Source organism: Amblyraja radiata, chromosome 9 (genome assembly GCF_010909765.2).
Source record: "Amblyraja radiata isolate CabotCenter1 chromosome 9, sAmbRad1.1.pri, whole genome shotgun sequence".
NCBI lineage: Eukaryota > Metazoa > Chordata > Chondrichthyes > Rajiformes > Rajidae > Amblyraja > Amblyraja radiata.
In genome coordinates, this window is record NC_045964.1 from 8,272,370 (window position 1) to 8,287,072 (window position 14,703).

A 14,703-nucleotide genomic window follows, 5' to 3' on the forward strand; every position below is an offset into this window, starting at 1 on the left:
AGAACAATGAAGGCAGCAAGTGAAATTGTCATTCTTTGTCTTGTAGTGTCTGGTTGGGACGCACATCTCAGGAGGATAGTGGGCAGGCTCCATAACTGCCACAATGAATGATGGATAGCTCCAGGTGGGAGCGGGATTGTACAGTGCTGAGAAAGAGGAAAACGTCAAACTGAATTTAAAACATTCCCATTTTATACCTCTGTGGATATAAAGGAGGTTTCTATTGAACAGTCTTGCTCAACACAATTAATGAAATCATTTAAAAAATGTAAACAACACAATTAAAAAATATATTATTAGTGGTACTATTATTGTTTGACAATTTTAATAATTGACAAATTGTTCATAAACCCTAATACCAATATACCTTTAACATGGATGTAATGGTTGAAAGGCCTCCCATGCAGTGAATGTGTTTTAATTCCAAGCTTTAGGCATTAACTGCATACCAATGATGTGCATGTCTGCTGCGAGCAGGGATGTGAAGTGACAGGTTGCAAGGCAACACTGCCATCTGCTGACTGAAGGCTGGAATACAGAGAGATCGACAAATTCCCTCCGTACACCAGGCACAAGGCAGAACGAGCAGCAGGAAAAAATGCCAGTGGAAATCCATTGCTGTTAAATTAAAATAAAGCCTCTCAGGGACAGTGAGGCCACAATGACATGCTCTCCATTGTGGGCAGTAAAATACATTCCCGCTCGCTGGAGTCTGTCTCTCTAAATGTTTCTTGGCTAACACATCCCTGTCTAAGTCAGGGATGTTTCCAATCCCTTCTCGCCGTGTGAAACCTCCAATTTCCTGGGCGCAAGGCTTGACCCTCCATCTCTCATTGGGATGGCCTGTGGATCCTCCCATGGTAACAGCAGCCGAAACAACTTCATTTCTAACCTCTTTTACTTCCTCAAAATGGATATTGGTGTGGGACCCTTCCTGGACCGCAAGGAGCTGCTACTTTGTGGAGCTTGCATTACTCTCCACTCAAGTCTACATCTCACTGTGTAAAAACACATGCAGCGGGTAACATGGTAAACATCTCCTTTCAACTTTGCTTCTCCCTCCTAAAAGCCATGCCCTCTAGTCATCGATCATTTCCACCCTGGAGAAAAGATCATGACTGTGTTTAAGAATCTCCCGGTGGCTTAGCACTTCAACTCCCCCTCCCATTCCGAATCCGACCTTTCTGTCCTGGGCCTCCTCCATGGCCAGTGTGAGCACCACCGTAAATTGGAGGAGCGGCACCTCATATTCCGCTTGGGCAGTTTGCACCCTAGTGGCATAAACATTGACTTCTCCAATTTCCGGTAGCCCTTGCTGTCTCCTCCCCTCTCAGCTCTCCCTCAGCCCTCGAGCTCCTCCTCTTCCTTTCTCCTTTCTTCTCCCAGCCCCCTCCCCCCCCCCCACCCACCCTACATCAGTCTGAAGAAGGGTTTCGTCCCAAAACGTTGCCTATTTCCTTCGCTCCATAGATGCTGCTGCACCCGCTGAGTTTCTCCAGCACTTTTGTCTACAAAAGATCAAGACTGTCTATCGTATTTATGCCTCTCATATATACTTCTATCAAGTCTGCCTTCAACCAAAATTCAACTTCGTAGACAACAACGCCTGGACCACCCATATTGAAGCAACGACCAAGAAAGCACACCAACGCCTCTGCACCAATGTTCGGCATGTCCCCTACAACCATCACCAACTTCTACAGATGCACCATAGAAAGCATTTTATCAAGATGCATCACAGCTTGGTTTGGGAGCAGCTCCATCCAAGACCGCAAGAAATTGCAGCGAATTGTGGACGCAGCCCAGACCATCACACAAACCAACCCACCCTTCCATTGACTCCATTTATATCCCACGCTGCCTTGACAAGGCCAGCAACATAATCAAGGACGAGTCACACCCTGGCCACTCCCTCTTCTCCCCTTAAGCAAAAGGTATAGAAGTACACCTCCAGATTCAGGGACTGTTCCGTCCCAGCTGTTGACAGGCAACTGAATCATCCTACCACACCCAGAGAGCAGTCCTGAACTACTATCTGCCTCATTGGTGACCCTCGGACTATAATTGATCGGACTTTGCTGGTTTTACCTTGCACTGGCGTCAAGGAAAGAGCGTTCATGTCACGGCCCTGTTTCCACCAATCTTTCCACCACCACACACAAGAAGCACAAGAAGCGACAAGACAGACACCATTGTATGCAGATGCCGAGAAATGTGTTCAGCTCTGGCTGAACAACTTCTAATTTTGTGTGTGGACTCTATAAGAAGAAGAAGGCCTTGCACTAAACGTTATTCCCTTATCATGTATCTATACATTGTAAATGGCTCGATTGTAATCATATATTGTCTTTCCGCTGACTGGATAGCACGCGATAAAAGCTTTTCACTGTACCTCGGTACACATGACAATAAACTAAACTGAAACTGAATTGTCACTTCAAAGAAACAATCCAAGTTTGTCCAACCTCCCTTATGCCTAATGGATATTGGACTTTCTAACCAACAGACCCCAGTCTGTTAGGTTAGACAAGCACACCTCTTCAACCCTCACCCTGAACACCGGCGTTCCACAGGGCTGTGTGCTGAGCCCCCTCCTCTACTCCCTCTTCACCTACGACTGCACACCTGTACATGGTACTAACACCATCATCAAGTATGCAGATGATACAACGGTGATTGGCCTCATCAGCAACAATGATGAGTCGGCCTATAGGGAGGAGGTCCAGCTCCTAGCAGCATGGTGCGCTGACAACAACCTGGCTCTTAACTCCAAGAAGACCAAGGAGCTCATTGTAGACTTCAGAAAGTCTAGGGGCGGCACGCACACCCCCATCCACATTAACGGGACGGAGGTGGAACGTGTTTCCAGCTTCAGGTTTCTGGGGGTCAACATCTCCGATGACCTCTCTTGGACCCACAATACCTCAACTCTGGTCAAGAAGGCTCACCAGCGTCTCTTCTTCCTGAGGAGATTAAAGAAGGTCCATCTGTCTCCTCAGATTCTGGTGAACTTCTACCGCTGCACCATCGAGAGCATCCTTACCAACTGTATCACAGTATGGTATGGCAACTGCTCTGTCTCCGACCGGAAAGCACTGCAGAGGGTGGTGAAAATTGCCCAACGCATCACCGGTTCCTCACTCCCCTCCATTGAGTCTGTCCAAAGCAAGCGATGTCTGCGAAGGGCGCTCAGCATCGTCAAGGACTGCTCTCACCCCAACCACAGACTGTTTACCCTCCTACCATCCGGGAGGCGCTACAGGTTTCTCCGTTGCCGGACCAGCAGGTCCAGGAACAGCTTCTTCCCTGCGGCTGTTACATTACTCAACACTGTACCTCGGTGATTGCCAATCACCCCCCCTCCCCCCTGCGGACACTCCTTCCACCAGGAAAAAAAAATTATTGCACTACTATGACTGTATGCACGTAAATATATTTATTTATTGCTCATATTCTATGTCGCTCTTCTAGGGAGATGCTAACTGCATTTCGTTGTCTCTGTACTGTACACTGCACAATGACAATAAAGTATGAATCTGAATCTGAATCTGAATCTAATACAGGCAGCATTCTGGTAAAACTCTTCTCCATCCTCTCCAAAGCCTCCACATCTTTCCTGGAGTGGTGTGACCAGAACCGCACACAATATCCAAATGCAGTCTAACCAAAGTCCTATAAAGCTGTAGCTTTGACTCTTACACTTAATGCCCCGACCGATGAAAGCAAGCATACCATACGCCTTCTTTATCACCACATCTATTGTGTTGGCACTTTCAGGGAGCTTTGGACCTCTCTCACCTTTGATGCCCTGACCATTATCTTACCAGCTGCTCGCTCTGAGGCACCTCCTCATGTCTTCCTTTCGATCATGACCCCACCATCGAATAGCTATCCTTCACCTCCATCCTGGCCATCTCTAATGGCCATGTTCATGTGATCAAGAGCGGAACTCGCTATCAAAACATGGAGGGGACGGGGACACAATTTTTTGGCGGCCACGCGCGCATGAGCACACTCACACACACACACACGCGAAGCTTCGGAGGCTCAATCCAGCGCTAAAAGCGGAGATTTTAAAATCGGGATCACAAAAACTTGGGGGGGATGTCCCCCACCTCTCAAAACATGGGGGGGACGTGTCCCCTCTGGCCCCCCCGGGTTTTCCGCCCCTGCATGTGATAGGAGCAGAATTAGGCCATTCGGCCCATCAAGTCTACTCCGCCATTCAATCATGGCTGATCTATCTCTCCCTCCTAACCCCATTCTCTTGCTTTCTCCCCACAACCACTGATGCCCATATTAATCAAGAATCTATCATTCTCTGCCTTAAAACTATCTATTGGCCTCCACAGCCTTCTGTGACAATGAATTCCACAGATTCACCACCCTCTGACTAAATAAATTCCTCCTGATCTTCTTCCTAAAGGCTTTAATTCTGAGGCTATGCCCTCTAGTCCTAGATCCTCCCACTAGTGGAAACATCCTCTCCACATCTCTCCAAGCCTTTCACTATTTGGTAAGTTATGACCCTCCCTTGGCTGGTATACCTCCAATCTCATGTTGGATCAGAGTTCACAAGCCCACAAGCCCCTGCAACCACCTGGACAATGCTTTCTCTCGCCTTGTTTCCTATAAGGACCTCATTCCTTTCTTCCAATTTCTTGGCTGCCGTCACATCCTTTCTGGTGATGGTCATGTCCCCAACATTGGCTGCAATACGTCATCCATTTTCATCCTCAAACATAGACCTTCACTGGCCCTTACCATATCCTTCTTTCTAACCTCTGATGGGAGTCTTCCTGGTCATTGCTTTCCAGCCACCCATCTCCACTCTCCTGGGAACATCCACCACAATGTCACCACCAGACAACGTAAGCATTCCAGAGGCTCCATTCCTTCTGCAGCAACCCATCCTCACCACATTCTATTCCCCAACTGCAAACCACAGTTGACGCAAAATCTTGGCTTTCTCACCTTCCTTTCATCCCATGTCGAGAGGAATAAGCAAAAGTGTAGCTCGTTTAATTTAATACTGTACCTCCCTCCAAAGTATCCATGCTGTGAACTCGTCCACACTGTTTTCACGGTCCAATCTTTCCTGCACTGTATTCAGGGTGTGATACATCCTATGCTACATACATGGCATGGTCCTTTCCCCAATTAACGGTGTCATCTCCTTTATAGTGATCAATGATGTGATTTCACCTGAACTGTATTCATATTTTGTGATGGGACCCCTCTACACTGTATATCGGGAGTGATCTCCTCTACATTGTATTCATATTTTGATCTCCGTAAAATGTATTGATGGCGTGGTCACTCCACAATGTATTCATGGTAGTCACAGTGTGACCTACCTGACCCTGTAGTCACAGTGTGATCTCCCTGGCTTAGGAAGTTCAGCATGTCCCCAACAACCCTCACCAGCTTCTACAGATGCACCATAGAAAGCATTTTCTCAGGATGATGCATCACAGCTTGGTTTGGGAACAGCTCCATCCAAGCCTGCCAGATATTGCATTGTAGATGTAGCCTAGACCATCACAAAAACCAACCTCCCTTCTATTGACTCCATTTATACCTCACGGTGCTTTGGCAAGGCCAGTAGCATAATTAAGGACAATACACAATAGGTGCAGGAGTAGGCCATTCACCCCCTCGAGCCAGCACCGCCATTCAATGTGATCATGGCTGATCATCCACAATCACTACCCTGTTCCTGCCCTCTCCCCATATCCCCTGACTCTGCTATCTTGAAGAGCTTTGTCTAGCTCTCTCTTGAAAGTATCCAGAAAACTGGCCTCCACAGCCCTCTGAGGCAGAGAGTTCCACAGACTCACAACTCTCTGTGTGAAAAAGTGATTCCTCATCTTCATTCTAAATAGCTTATCCCTTATTCTTAAACTGTGGCCCCTGGTTCTGGACTCCGCCAACATCGGGAACATGTTTCCAGCCTCTAGCGCGTCCAAACCCTTATTAATCTTATATGTTTCTCGTCCTTCCAAATTCCAGAGTATTAAAGCCCAGCCGCTCCATTCTCTCAGCATATGACAGTCCCGCCATCCTGGGAGTTAACCGTGTAACCTTGAGGACGTGTCGCACCCTGGCCACTCCATCTTCTCCCCTCTCCAATCAGGCAAAAGATACAGAATTGTGAAAACGCACACCTCTTTGTTGTCTTTCCTCTACAACCTATTGCCTTTCATCCTCATCCCACGTTATGTCCCGAATTGCACACTTTCATGCACTGCCCACTTTTGTTCCCCGCTCCTCCACCTCCTGACTTACTCTGTTTTCTCTCCGATCTTCAATCAGACCTGATACAAGATGGAACCATTAACCCTGCATCTCTCTCCACAGATGCTACTCGACCTGCTGAGTGTTCCCAGCAGCTTCCATTTCTATTTCAGATTACCAGCATCTGCCTGCAGATTTTCAGCTTATTTTTAGACTGGATACACCTGAAGATTTTTCTTTACAATTTGTCGACCCAGTCAACCATACAGTCCCTCCGGGAATGTTTGCTAATTGAAAGCAACCACATGTGCCTCTTAATATACAAGCTTTCCACACAGATTGTTTTCTGTCACATGCCAGTGCAAACAACAATATGTATTTATATAGTGTTATCAATACGGCGTCACCTCTCTGCACTCCTTTGAGGGTTATTAAACGCATAGACACAGAAGCACCAATGACCATGAAACCGGTTGAAGAAAGAGGCCTTATAGCACAGATTAAGGGCAGAAGTGTGAGCCAAGTCTTGGGCACTGGTTAAAAATCCAGCAACGTCATGTGGACAATACTGGAGGATTGGAGAGACATAAAGATCTCAGCGAGTTACTTGGGGGAAGAGCGGGGAGTGGAGCCATCATTTGAACTGAAGGAGGCAGAAAGGGTTAAGGATCAGGAGAGAGGGAAAACCGACATAAAGACAGACTTGGGGATGAGTCAGGGCGATCTGAGACACATGACGAACAGAACAATAGAACCAATGCAGAGACGGAGGAGATGAGAGATCAAGGTGGAGCTTATGGAACAGGACATGGAATGCCTTGCAAGCAAGTACCTGACTGCAGGGTACGGAGTGTGGAATGTGTAGCTCAGAGACCGGCCACTCCATGAGCCCGTGCAATCATCTAGTGGATTGTCCACTACCTTTTCCCTCAAGGACGAACCTAGCTTCTCCTTCAATGCCTCAACCTCCCCACACACCACACTCTACTCGCTTCCCGGGAGAGAAGAAGTTTGCCTGCTAGATTTACAATTGATGGACCAACCAAGCAAAACTGATGACATCTACATCAGGTCATGGAGAAAACCATCAGTGTCCATTAAACATCTAATGGAAAGAGGCATTAGGATGGAAGCCTGGACTGTTTGTGCCTGGGTTACAGTTCCAGGGAGTTAGATATTCACTGCAAACCAAGGTGTGGGACTCAGAGTCATGTTGAAAATGTTGTGCAAAATATTTATTCTTCAACTGTTTCTACAATGGATCTACAGATCCCACATAGTTTGACATTAACAGCGTCCATTCTTCTTTTTACAAATAGACCAAGCCTGCTTTCTCTAATCAACGGTATAGAGCAAAGACTACAAGGATAACTCAGCGGATCAGGCAGCATCTTACAAGAACATAGATAGGTGACGTTTTGGGTCGGGATCCTTTTTCAGACTGATGGGATGAAAGGGGTGGGGGGGGGGGGAAACAAAGCTGGCAAAAGGGAGGTGCAGGACAATGCCTGGCAAGTAATAGGTGGATACAAGTAAGGGGAGTTTTAAGGCAACCGGTTGGACAAAGGCCTGAAATGTAGACAGAGGGTGTGAGACAAAAGGATAGAAGAGTTGCGAATTGTGAAGCTAGAGGAATTAATGTAGGTGTAAGGGGAGGGGAGAAATAGGTGCGAGTCCAACTGGGGCACAGGGAAGAGAGAGGAGGGGGGGGGGAATAAAAAAGGTGACGGGGCAGGATGGGGGAAGAATGTATCTAAACTGTAAATGGCTGGATTGTAATCATGTCTTTCTGCTGACTGGATAGTACGCAACAATAGCTTTTCACTGTACCACGGTACACGTGACAATAAACTAAACTGAGACTGAAGGGGGCGGGTTGAAGATACTTAATATTGGAGAAAGTTCATGCCATAGGGTTTTCAGCTACCCAAGTGGACTATGAGATGCTGTTCCATCAGTTTGCTTGTGGCATCACTGTTGCAATGGAGGAGGCCCAGGACAATAAGGTCGGTATGGAAGTGGATTAAAGTGGTTAGCATTCAGATCCAATCACTGGATCTACGCTTGGATGGAGGCGAGGGAGGAGGTGTAGGGACAGATGTTACATGGGAGAGTACTTGGGGAAGGGGTGGTTTGGGTGGGAAGCAATGAGTGAACCAAGGAATTGCAAAGGGAGAGGTCTTTACAGAAAGTGGCAAGGGGTGGGAAAGATTTGACTGTTTCCCTTTCCCCTTGCACTGACATTCCTTCCTCTAGCTTCAATTCTTTTGTCTCACACCTTCAGTCTTTTCATCTCTGGCTTTCATCCAACCATCTGCTTATCAGAAAACCCTCCTTCGCCTGTATCCACCTATCACTTACCAGGCTTTGTCCTGCACCTCTTCTCTTCCAGCTTTCTCTCCCCCGCCCCCCTCCTCCTCACACGCACACAATCAGTCTGAAGAAGGGTCCTGACCCAAAACGTTACCTACCATGTTCTCCAGAGATGTTGCCTGATCTGCTGCGTTACTCAAGCATTTTATGTTAATTTTTGTAAACCAGCATTTACAGTTCTATGTTTCTGGAGCAAAGACTAACTCTTGTAATAGATACATAATATTCCTCTCTGAGAGCAGGCTAGGGGTCTCAGGTGTTGGGTCAGAGGGAATTTGTCACCTCAGACTGATGCCTGTGTGTTGGGCCAGACACCTCAGATTGAGAAAACAATTTTTGAGGGCAAACGAGAACATGGAATGGAAGCAGCAGTCAAGGTAAAGGAAAATCCCAGCAGTTTCTACAGGTATATTATGAGAAAAAGGATAGCTAGTGAAAGAATCCCTTTAGGATCAGTGTCTTTGTGTAGAGCGTCTGTTTTTACTGAGGAGAATATCATGGACGTTGAGGCAGTTAGGGGTGGGCCTGCTGCTCTTTGTTATATACATTAATAATAATTAAGGCAATGTAGTTAATATTGTTTTTTTTATTACAATGGACACCAAAATTGGCGTATGTGGACAATGAGAAAGGATATTCAAGTTTAAAAGATTTAGATCAATTGGGAAGGTTAGCCAAGGAATGGCACATGGATTGTGTAGGAAAGAACTGCAGATGCTGGTTTGAGGAAGGCTGACACTGAAGAAGGATCTCGACCCGAAACGTCACCCATTCCTTCTCTCCAGAGATGCTGCCTGGCCCGCTGAGTTACTCCAGCATTTTGTGTCTATCTTCGAATGGCACATGAAATTTGACTCTGACTAGTGTGAGGTGTTGCACTTCAGTATGTTGTACTGTCACAGTAAATGGTAGAGCCCTGGAGAGTGTTGCAAACCAAATAGATCTGCGAGTACAGGTGCATGGTCCCTGAAAATGGTGAGTCTGGTGGACAGTGTGCTGCATAGACATTTGGCACACTTGCCTTAATAGGGAAAGATACTGAGTACAAGTGTTGTGGAATCATGGTTCAGCTGTATGTCATTGATGAGACCACACTTGGAGTACTGTGTGCATTGCTGATCACTCAGCTATAGGGAAGGATGGCATTAAGTTGGAAAGGGTGTAGAAGGCATTCACCAGGATATTTGACACAAAATGCTGGAGTAACTCAGCGGGCCAGGCAGCATCTCTGAGGAGAAGGAATGGGAGACATTTTGGGTCGAGACCCTTCTTCAGACTGAGATTCAGGGCAGAGGGAAACAAGAGATATCGACGATGATGTCGAGAAACAAATGAATGAAAGATATGCAAAAATGTAACGATGATAAAGGAAACAGGCCTCGACGCCGAAACGTCACCTATTCTTTTTCTCCAGAGCTGCTGCGTGACCCGCTGAGTTACTCCAGCTTTTTGTGTCTATCTTCAGTTTAAACCAGCATCTGCAGTTCCTTCCTACTCATTTCACCAGGACGTTACTTGGCCTAGTGGGCTTGGGTTATAGGTTGGATAGGCTGGGAATATTTTCTTTAGAGCATAGGAGGCTGGGTGACTATATTGAGGTGAACAAGATCACGAGGGCCATGGATAAAGTGAACGCTCACTGGCTTTTTTCCCCCCAAGGTAGAGGATTCTAAAACTAGAGGGCATAGCCTTAAGGAAAGAAGGGACTTCAGGGGCAACTTTTCCACATAGAAGGTAGTCTGTATCTGGAAGGAGCTGCAGGGGAAGTTACAGAAGAGGGTCCAATTACAACTATTAAAATACATTTGGACAATTAAAAGGATAGGAAATGTTTAGAGAACCAAATGCAGGCAAATAGGTCTAGCCCAATTTACAAGATGGGCCGTAGGGCCTGTTTCCATGCTGTAAAGCTCTGACTCTATGGCTCAGACTGATGCCTGTGTTGGGGCAGGGGGAGTTAATCACCACAGAGAGAAGCTGCCTTCACTTCAGTCTGGACCTTGGGGAGGTGGGTTTGCTAGCTCCGTGATGATGGGTTGGGATGCACTGAAGCCCCCAGGAGAGTCAGCAGTCAGTGGGTTTGACCAGGGGTCCGTCCCACCACAGTCACTGTCGCCGGGGTGAGGGGGCAGAGGGTGGGAGAGGGTGAGGAGTGGCGATGTTGTGCTGAGGGTAGTGACGAACCTCCTCCCCCCAGCGGGTGAGCAAGCCCCAGACTGCCCCATCCCCACCCCGTCCCCGGGCCCGCACCCGCCTAGGCCGGGCTTCAGCAGCTTCACTCCCGCCGCGTGAGGCGTGTCCGTCTTCCGCTGCCGTCTCATGACCCCCGTCTCAGGTCTCTGCCGACTCTCCCTGTGAGTGATGCCCAACACCAGCTGCAGGAGAGAAACAGGGCAGCTGGCAGTGACCCTCCGGCAGCCCCCTAGCACCAGGGGGTGGGGATGGGGAGGGAGGGGGAGTGGGAGGGGTTGGGGAGAAGGGGTGAGGAGAGTTGGTTGTGGAGAGGGGTGGGGGAGAGGTGGTGGGGTAGGGGGAGAGTTGGGATCTCTGCCTTTCGCACTGAGGTTTTGGGAATCATTGCCATGTGGGCAAAGTGCCGCAGACTGTGTGTGACTTGCCTGCTGCACTCCCCAGTGGTCAGTGGACACATCCTGCGTGTGCGCTCCCCGTCTCCCCGCACCCGTCCCACCTCTCCACCAGCACTGCCCCACAGTGGGCTGGGGGCAGCTATCACCAGTGTGCTGAGCAAGAGCAGGGCTGCCCAACGTGCCACCACTGGAGGTCGCAGCCTCCAGGTCGGGTCGGAGCCTCGAACAGAGTGGGGCCGAGGACAGAGCCGCGGGGTCTAGATGGGCTGAGGATGGGGTCGGGCTGAGGTGGACCGGCCACCTCGCCGAGAACAAAGGGGGCCTGGAATGGAGGGTGGGGGGACAAGAACAAAGGGGGGTCTGGTGTTGGGGAACGCCGAGAACAAATGTGGGAACGAAGAAGGGATGAGTACATTTGTAACTTTGTCGGCAACTTTGTGCCGACTCTTTTGCGTGCTTACAAAAACAAATAATTTCACCGCAGCTAGCTGGGTACAAGTGACAATAACGTCTCATCATCTTGGAAGGACCCGCTCTTCAGCTCCAGTTCCAAAGGTTCAGAGCAGGGATCTTAAAACAGCCGGGTTACAGGAAAAAGGAAGCAGCACCAGGAGCTCGACTGCAATCTTGGAACACACAGCGGACGCAAGCTTAACACTGACACAACAGGAGACACAACACAAGGAATGAGCAGATGGAGTAGAAGGCAGAGGGACTCGAGCCTTGGCTTCAGTAGTGAAGTGGCCAGCGGGCATCTGAGGCTGGAGGAGCTGAGGGGAGGGGGTTGCAGACAAGAGCCCTGGAGGGGTGAGGACAATGAGATTTAACACGTCTGTGTGACGTTTAAAATGGAGGAGTGGAAATAAGCAGAGAGATGTTGGAGCATCAATGTAATGGAAAACATTGGACTGAACAAGACAGTCCCAAGGAGAGAGACACATGGGGTTATAACAACTCCTCTGGTTCTGCTCTGGGACATCCACAAACCATTGACAAATTTGACAAACAAGTCAATGCCGTGGTAAAAGCTAGCTTCTTCCAGCTTTGGACGACAGTTAAAATAAAACTATTCCTCCAATTTGACGACCTCGAAAAGATCATCCACACATTTATCTCCTCCCGCCTCGATTACTGCAACTCCCTTTACACTGGCATCAGCCAATCTTCCCTGTCCCACCTGCAACTGGTCCAAAACGCCACAGCAAGACTCCTGAAGGGCACCCGAAAAAGGGACCCCGATCCTGGCCTCTCTCCACTGGCTCCCTGTGCGGTTCCGAATAAATTTCAAGATCCTTCTTTATGTTTACAAACCCTTAACGCGCTTGCCCCCACCTACATTAAAAGTCTGCTTACCCACCACACCACCTCCAGGTCCCTCAGATCGGCCGACTGGGGTTACTGACCATCCCGCGGTCTAGGCATAAGCTCAGGGGCGACCGCGCCTTTGCGGTTGCAGCCCCTAGACTATGGAACAGCATCCCTCTTCCCATCAGAACTGCCCCCTCCATCGACTCCTTTAAATTGAGACTTGAAACTCATCTTTAATCTCAAGCCTTTCTTGACGTCCTCTGAGGGAGGGCTATATGTATGTATTTATGTACTTAATCTATGAACCACTGTTGTATAATGTTAGTACCTCCACCAATGTAAAGCACTTTGGTCAACGAGAGTTGTTTTTTAAATGTGCTATAGAAATAAAAGTGACTTGACTTTGCTCAGGCCCAGAGGATGATGGAGGGGAGGAAGGTGGGTGCAAGAAGGCAGTAGATGGGTGAAGAACCGACCATGGTGTGGGTGGGATCAGAGGTGATTGTAAATGGAACATGCTTCCTGGATAAACTCAGTCACAGGGGCAGGGCTAGGCGGGAAGTGGGGCAAACTTTCCCCATTGCCCCAACCCGGGCGACTATTTGTGTGCTGGCCACAGAAGCAGATCTACAAGCACATATTACAATCACTCCACACTCTTAACTCTCTACTCCTACAGCAACACTTCCTACTTTAGCTAGGATCTGTACGCTGTCAATGCCTTGATTGTAATCAGTGTTCACGTATTGTCTTTCTGCTGACTGGTTAGCACGCAACAAAAGCTTTTCACTGTACCTCGGTACACGTGTCAATAAACTAAAGTGATACTGTGCCGGTATGGAGAGAAGGCAGGTACAGGATACTGAGTTGGATGATCAGCCATGATCATATTGAATGGCGGTGCAGGCTCGAAGGGCCGAATGGCCTACTCCTGCACCTATTTTCTATGTTTCTATGTGATAGCCTAATCGATTAAACTGGCTCTTGATCTTTCTGGGGCAGCTCGTCTCACTGCAGCCTGAGCCAGGGGGTAGGAAGGTCACAGCTACAGGAGCACCAGGGGGCCACATGCTGTCGGGTAAGCAGACATATAATTGAGGAGCACAGGGATCTAGTATCACAAATCTCTAACGCTACCAACAAAGCATGCAAGCAAAGGACCGCAGTTGACTTCTGTAATAGACACAAAACGCGGGAATAAATGCTGGAGTTAGTACATTCTCTCAGAGATCTTCCCACACTCCAGGCGTACAGGTTTGTAGGTCAATTGGCTTGGTGTAAATGTAAAATTGTCACTAGTGTAGGATAGAATAGTGTAAAAGTGCGGGGATCACTGGTCGGTGTGGACTCGGTGGGCCGAAGGGCCTGTTTCCGCGCTGTATCTCTGAACTAAACTAAACTAAACTCAGCTGGACAGGCATCATCTCTGTAGAGAAGGAATGAGTGACGTCTCTACTCAAAACATCACCCATTCCTTCTCTCCAGAGATGCTGCCTGTCCCGCTGAGTTGCTCCAGCATTTTGTGTCTATCTCCGGTGTAAACCAGCATCTTCAGTTCCTTCCTACACCCGAGGCTGACTTCTAGACGGTCAGAAAGAAAAACTTACGTTAAACTTACACTGAGCCTTGGTTAGCGTGCGTTTGGAGAGCCGTTCACAGCTCTGCTCTGCGCAACATGCAAGGATTACAGCAGAACTGAGGGGCAGAATCGTTAGTAGCTGAACACATGGGCTCTCCTTTCTCATAGAGAAAGGCTGAGATGGGGGGGGGGCATACTGTGATGGTTTACGCAGTGATGCATCAGTCCAGGCACGGAAATCTCTGTCAAAACATGGGGGGGGACACAGTTTCTTGGCCGCGCGTGCGCATGCGCAAACACATGCACATGCGCGCACATGCGAGGCTTCGGCTGTGGGCCCTGTGGACGGTAACATCAGGAGCTGACCTGGTTATTGACCGTCTCCGAACTCCAGCAACAGCAGCTTCGTTCGCCCCGAATCGTGGGGCTTGAATCGGCCTGTTCACGGGGCCTTTCATCGCCCGGCGTGGCTTCAACATCAGGAGCCTCGATCGCCTTGATGCAGCAGTTTGATTTTAAGTTGCGCCGGGCGCTGAAAGGCCCCGTAAACGGGTCGATTCAGCCCCTAGAAAGCGTCTGATAAAGTCCGGATTACAAAACATGTGGGGGGGGGTGGGG

General features: G+C 48.6%; 1 protein-coding gene across 2 annotated transcripts in view; it reads right to left on the reverse strand.

The window, feature by feature from the left end:
* Window positions 1-14,703, reverse strand: part of plekhd1 (pleckstrin homology and coiled-coil domain containing D1) — a 75,536-nt gene that overhangs the window by 14,444 nt on the left and 46,389 nt on the right. The window contains exon 13 of one of the 2 annotated variants that reach the window (XM_033026644.1): window positions 10,873-10,985. The exons of the other annotated variant lie outside the window; for it this stretch is intronic. Coding sequence (XP_032882535.1) covers window positions 10,942-10,985 — 44 coding nt within the window. The 3' untranslated portion in view covers window positions 10,873-10,941. Of the gene's footprint in view, window positions 1-10,872; window positions 10,986-14,703 lie in introns of those variants that run through there. 2 annotated transcript variants of the gene reach the window in all.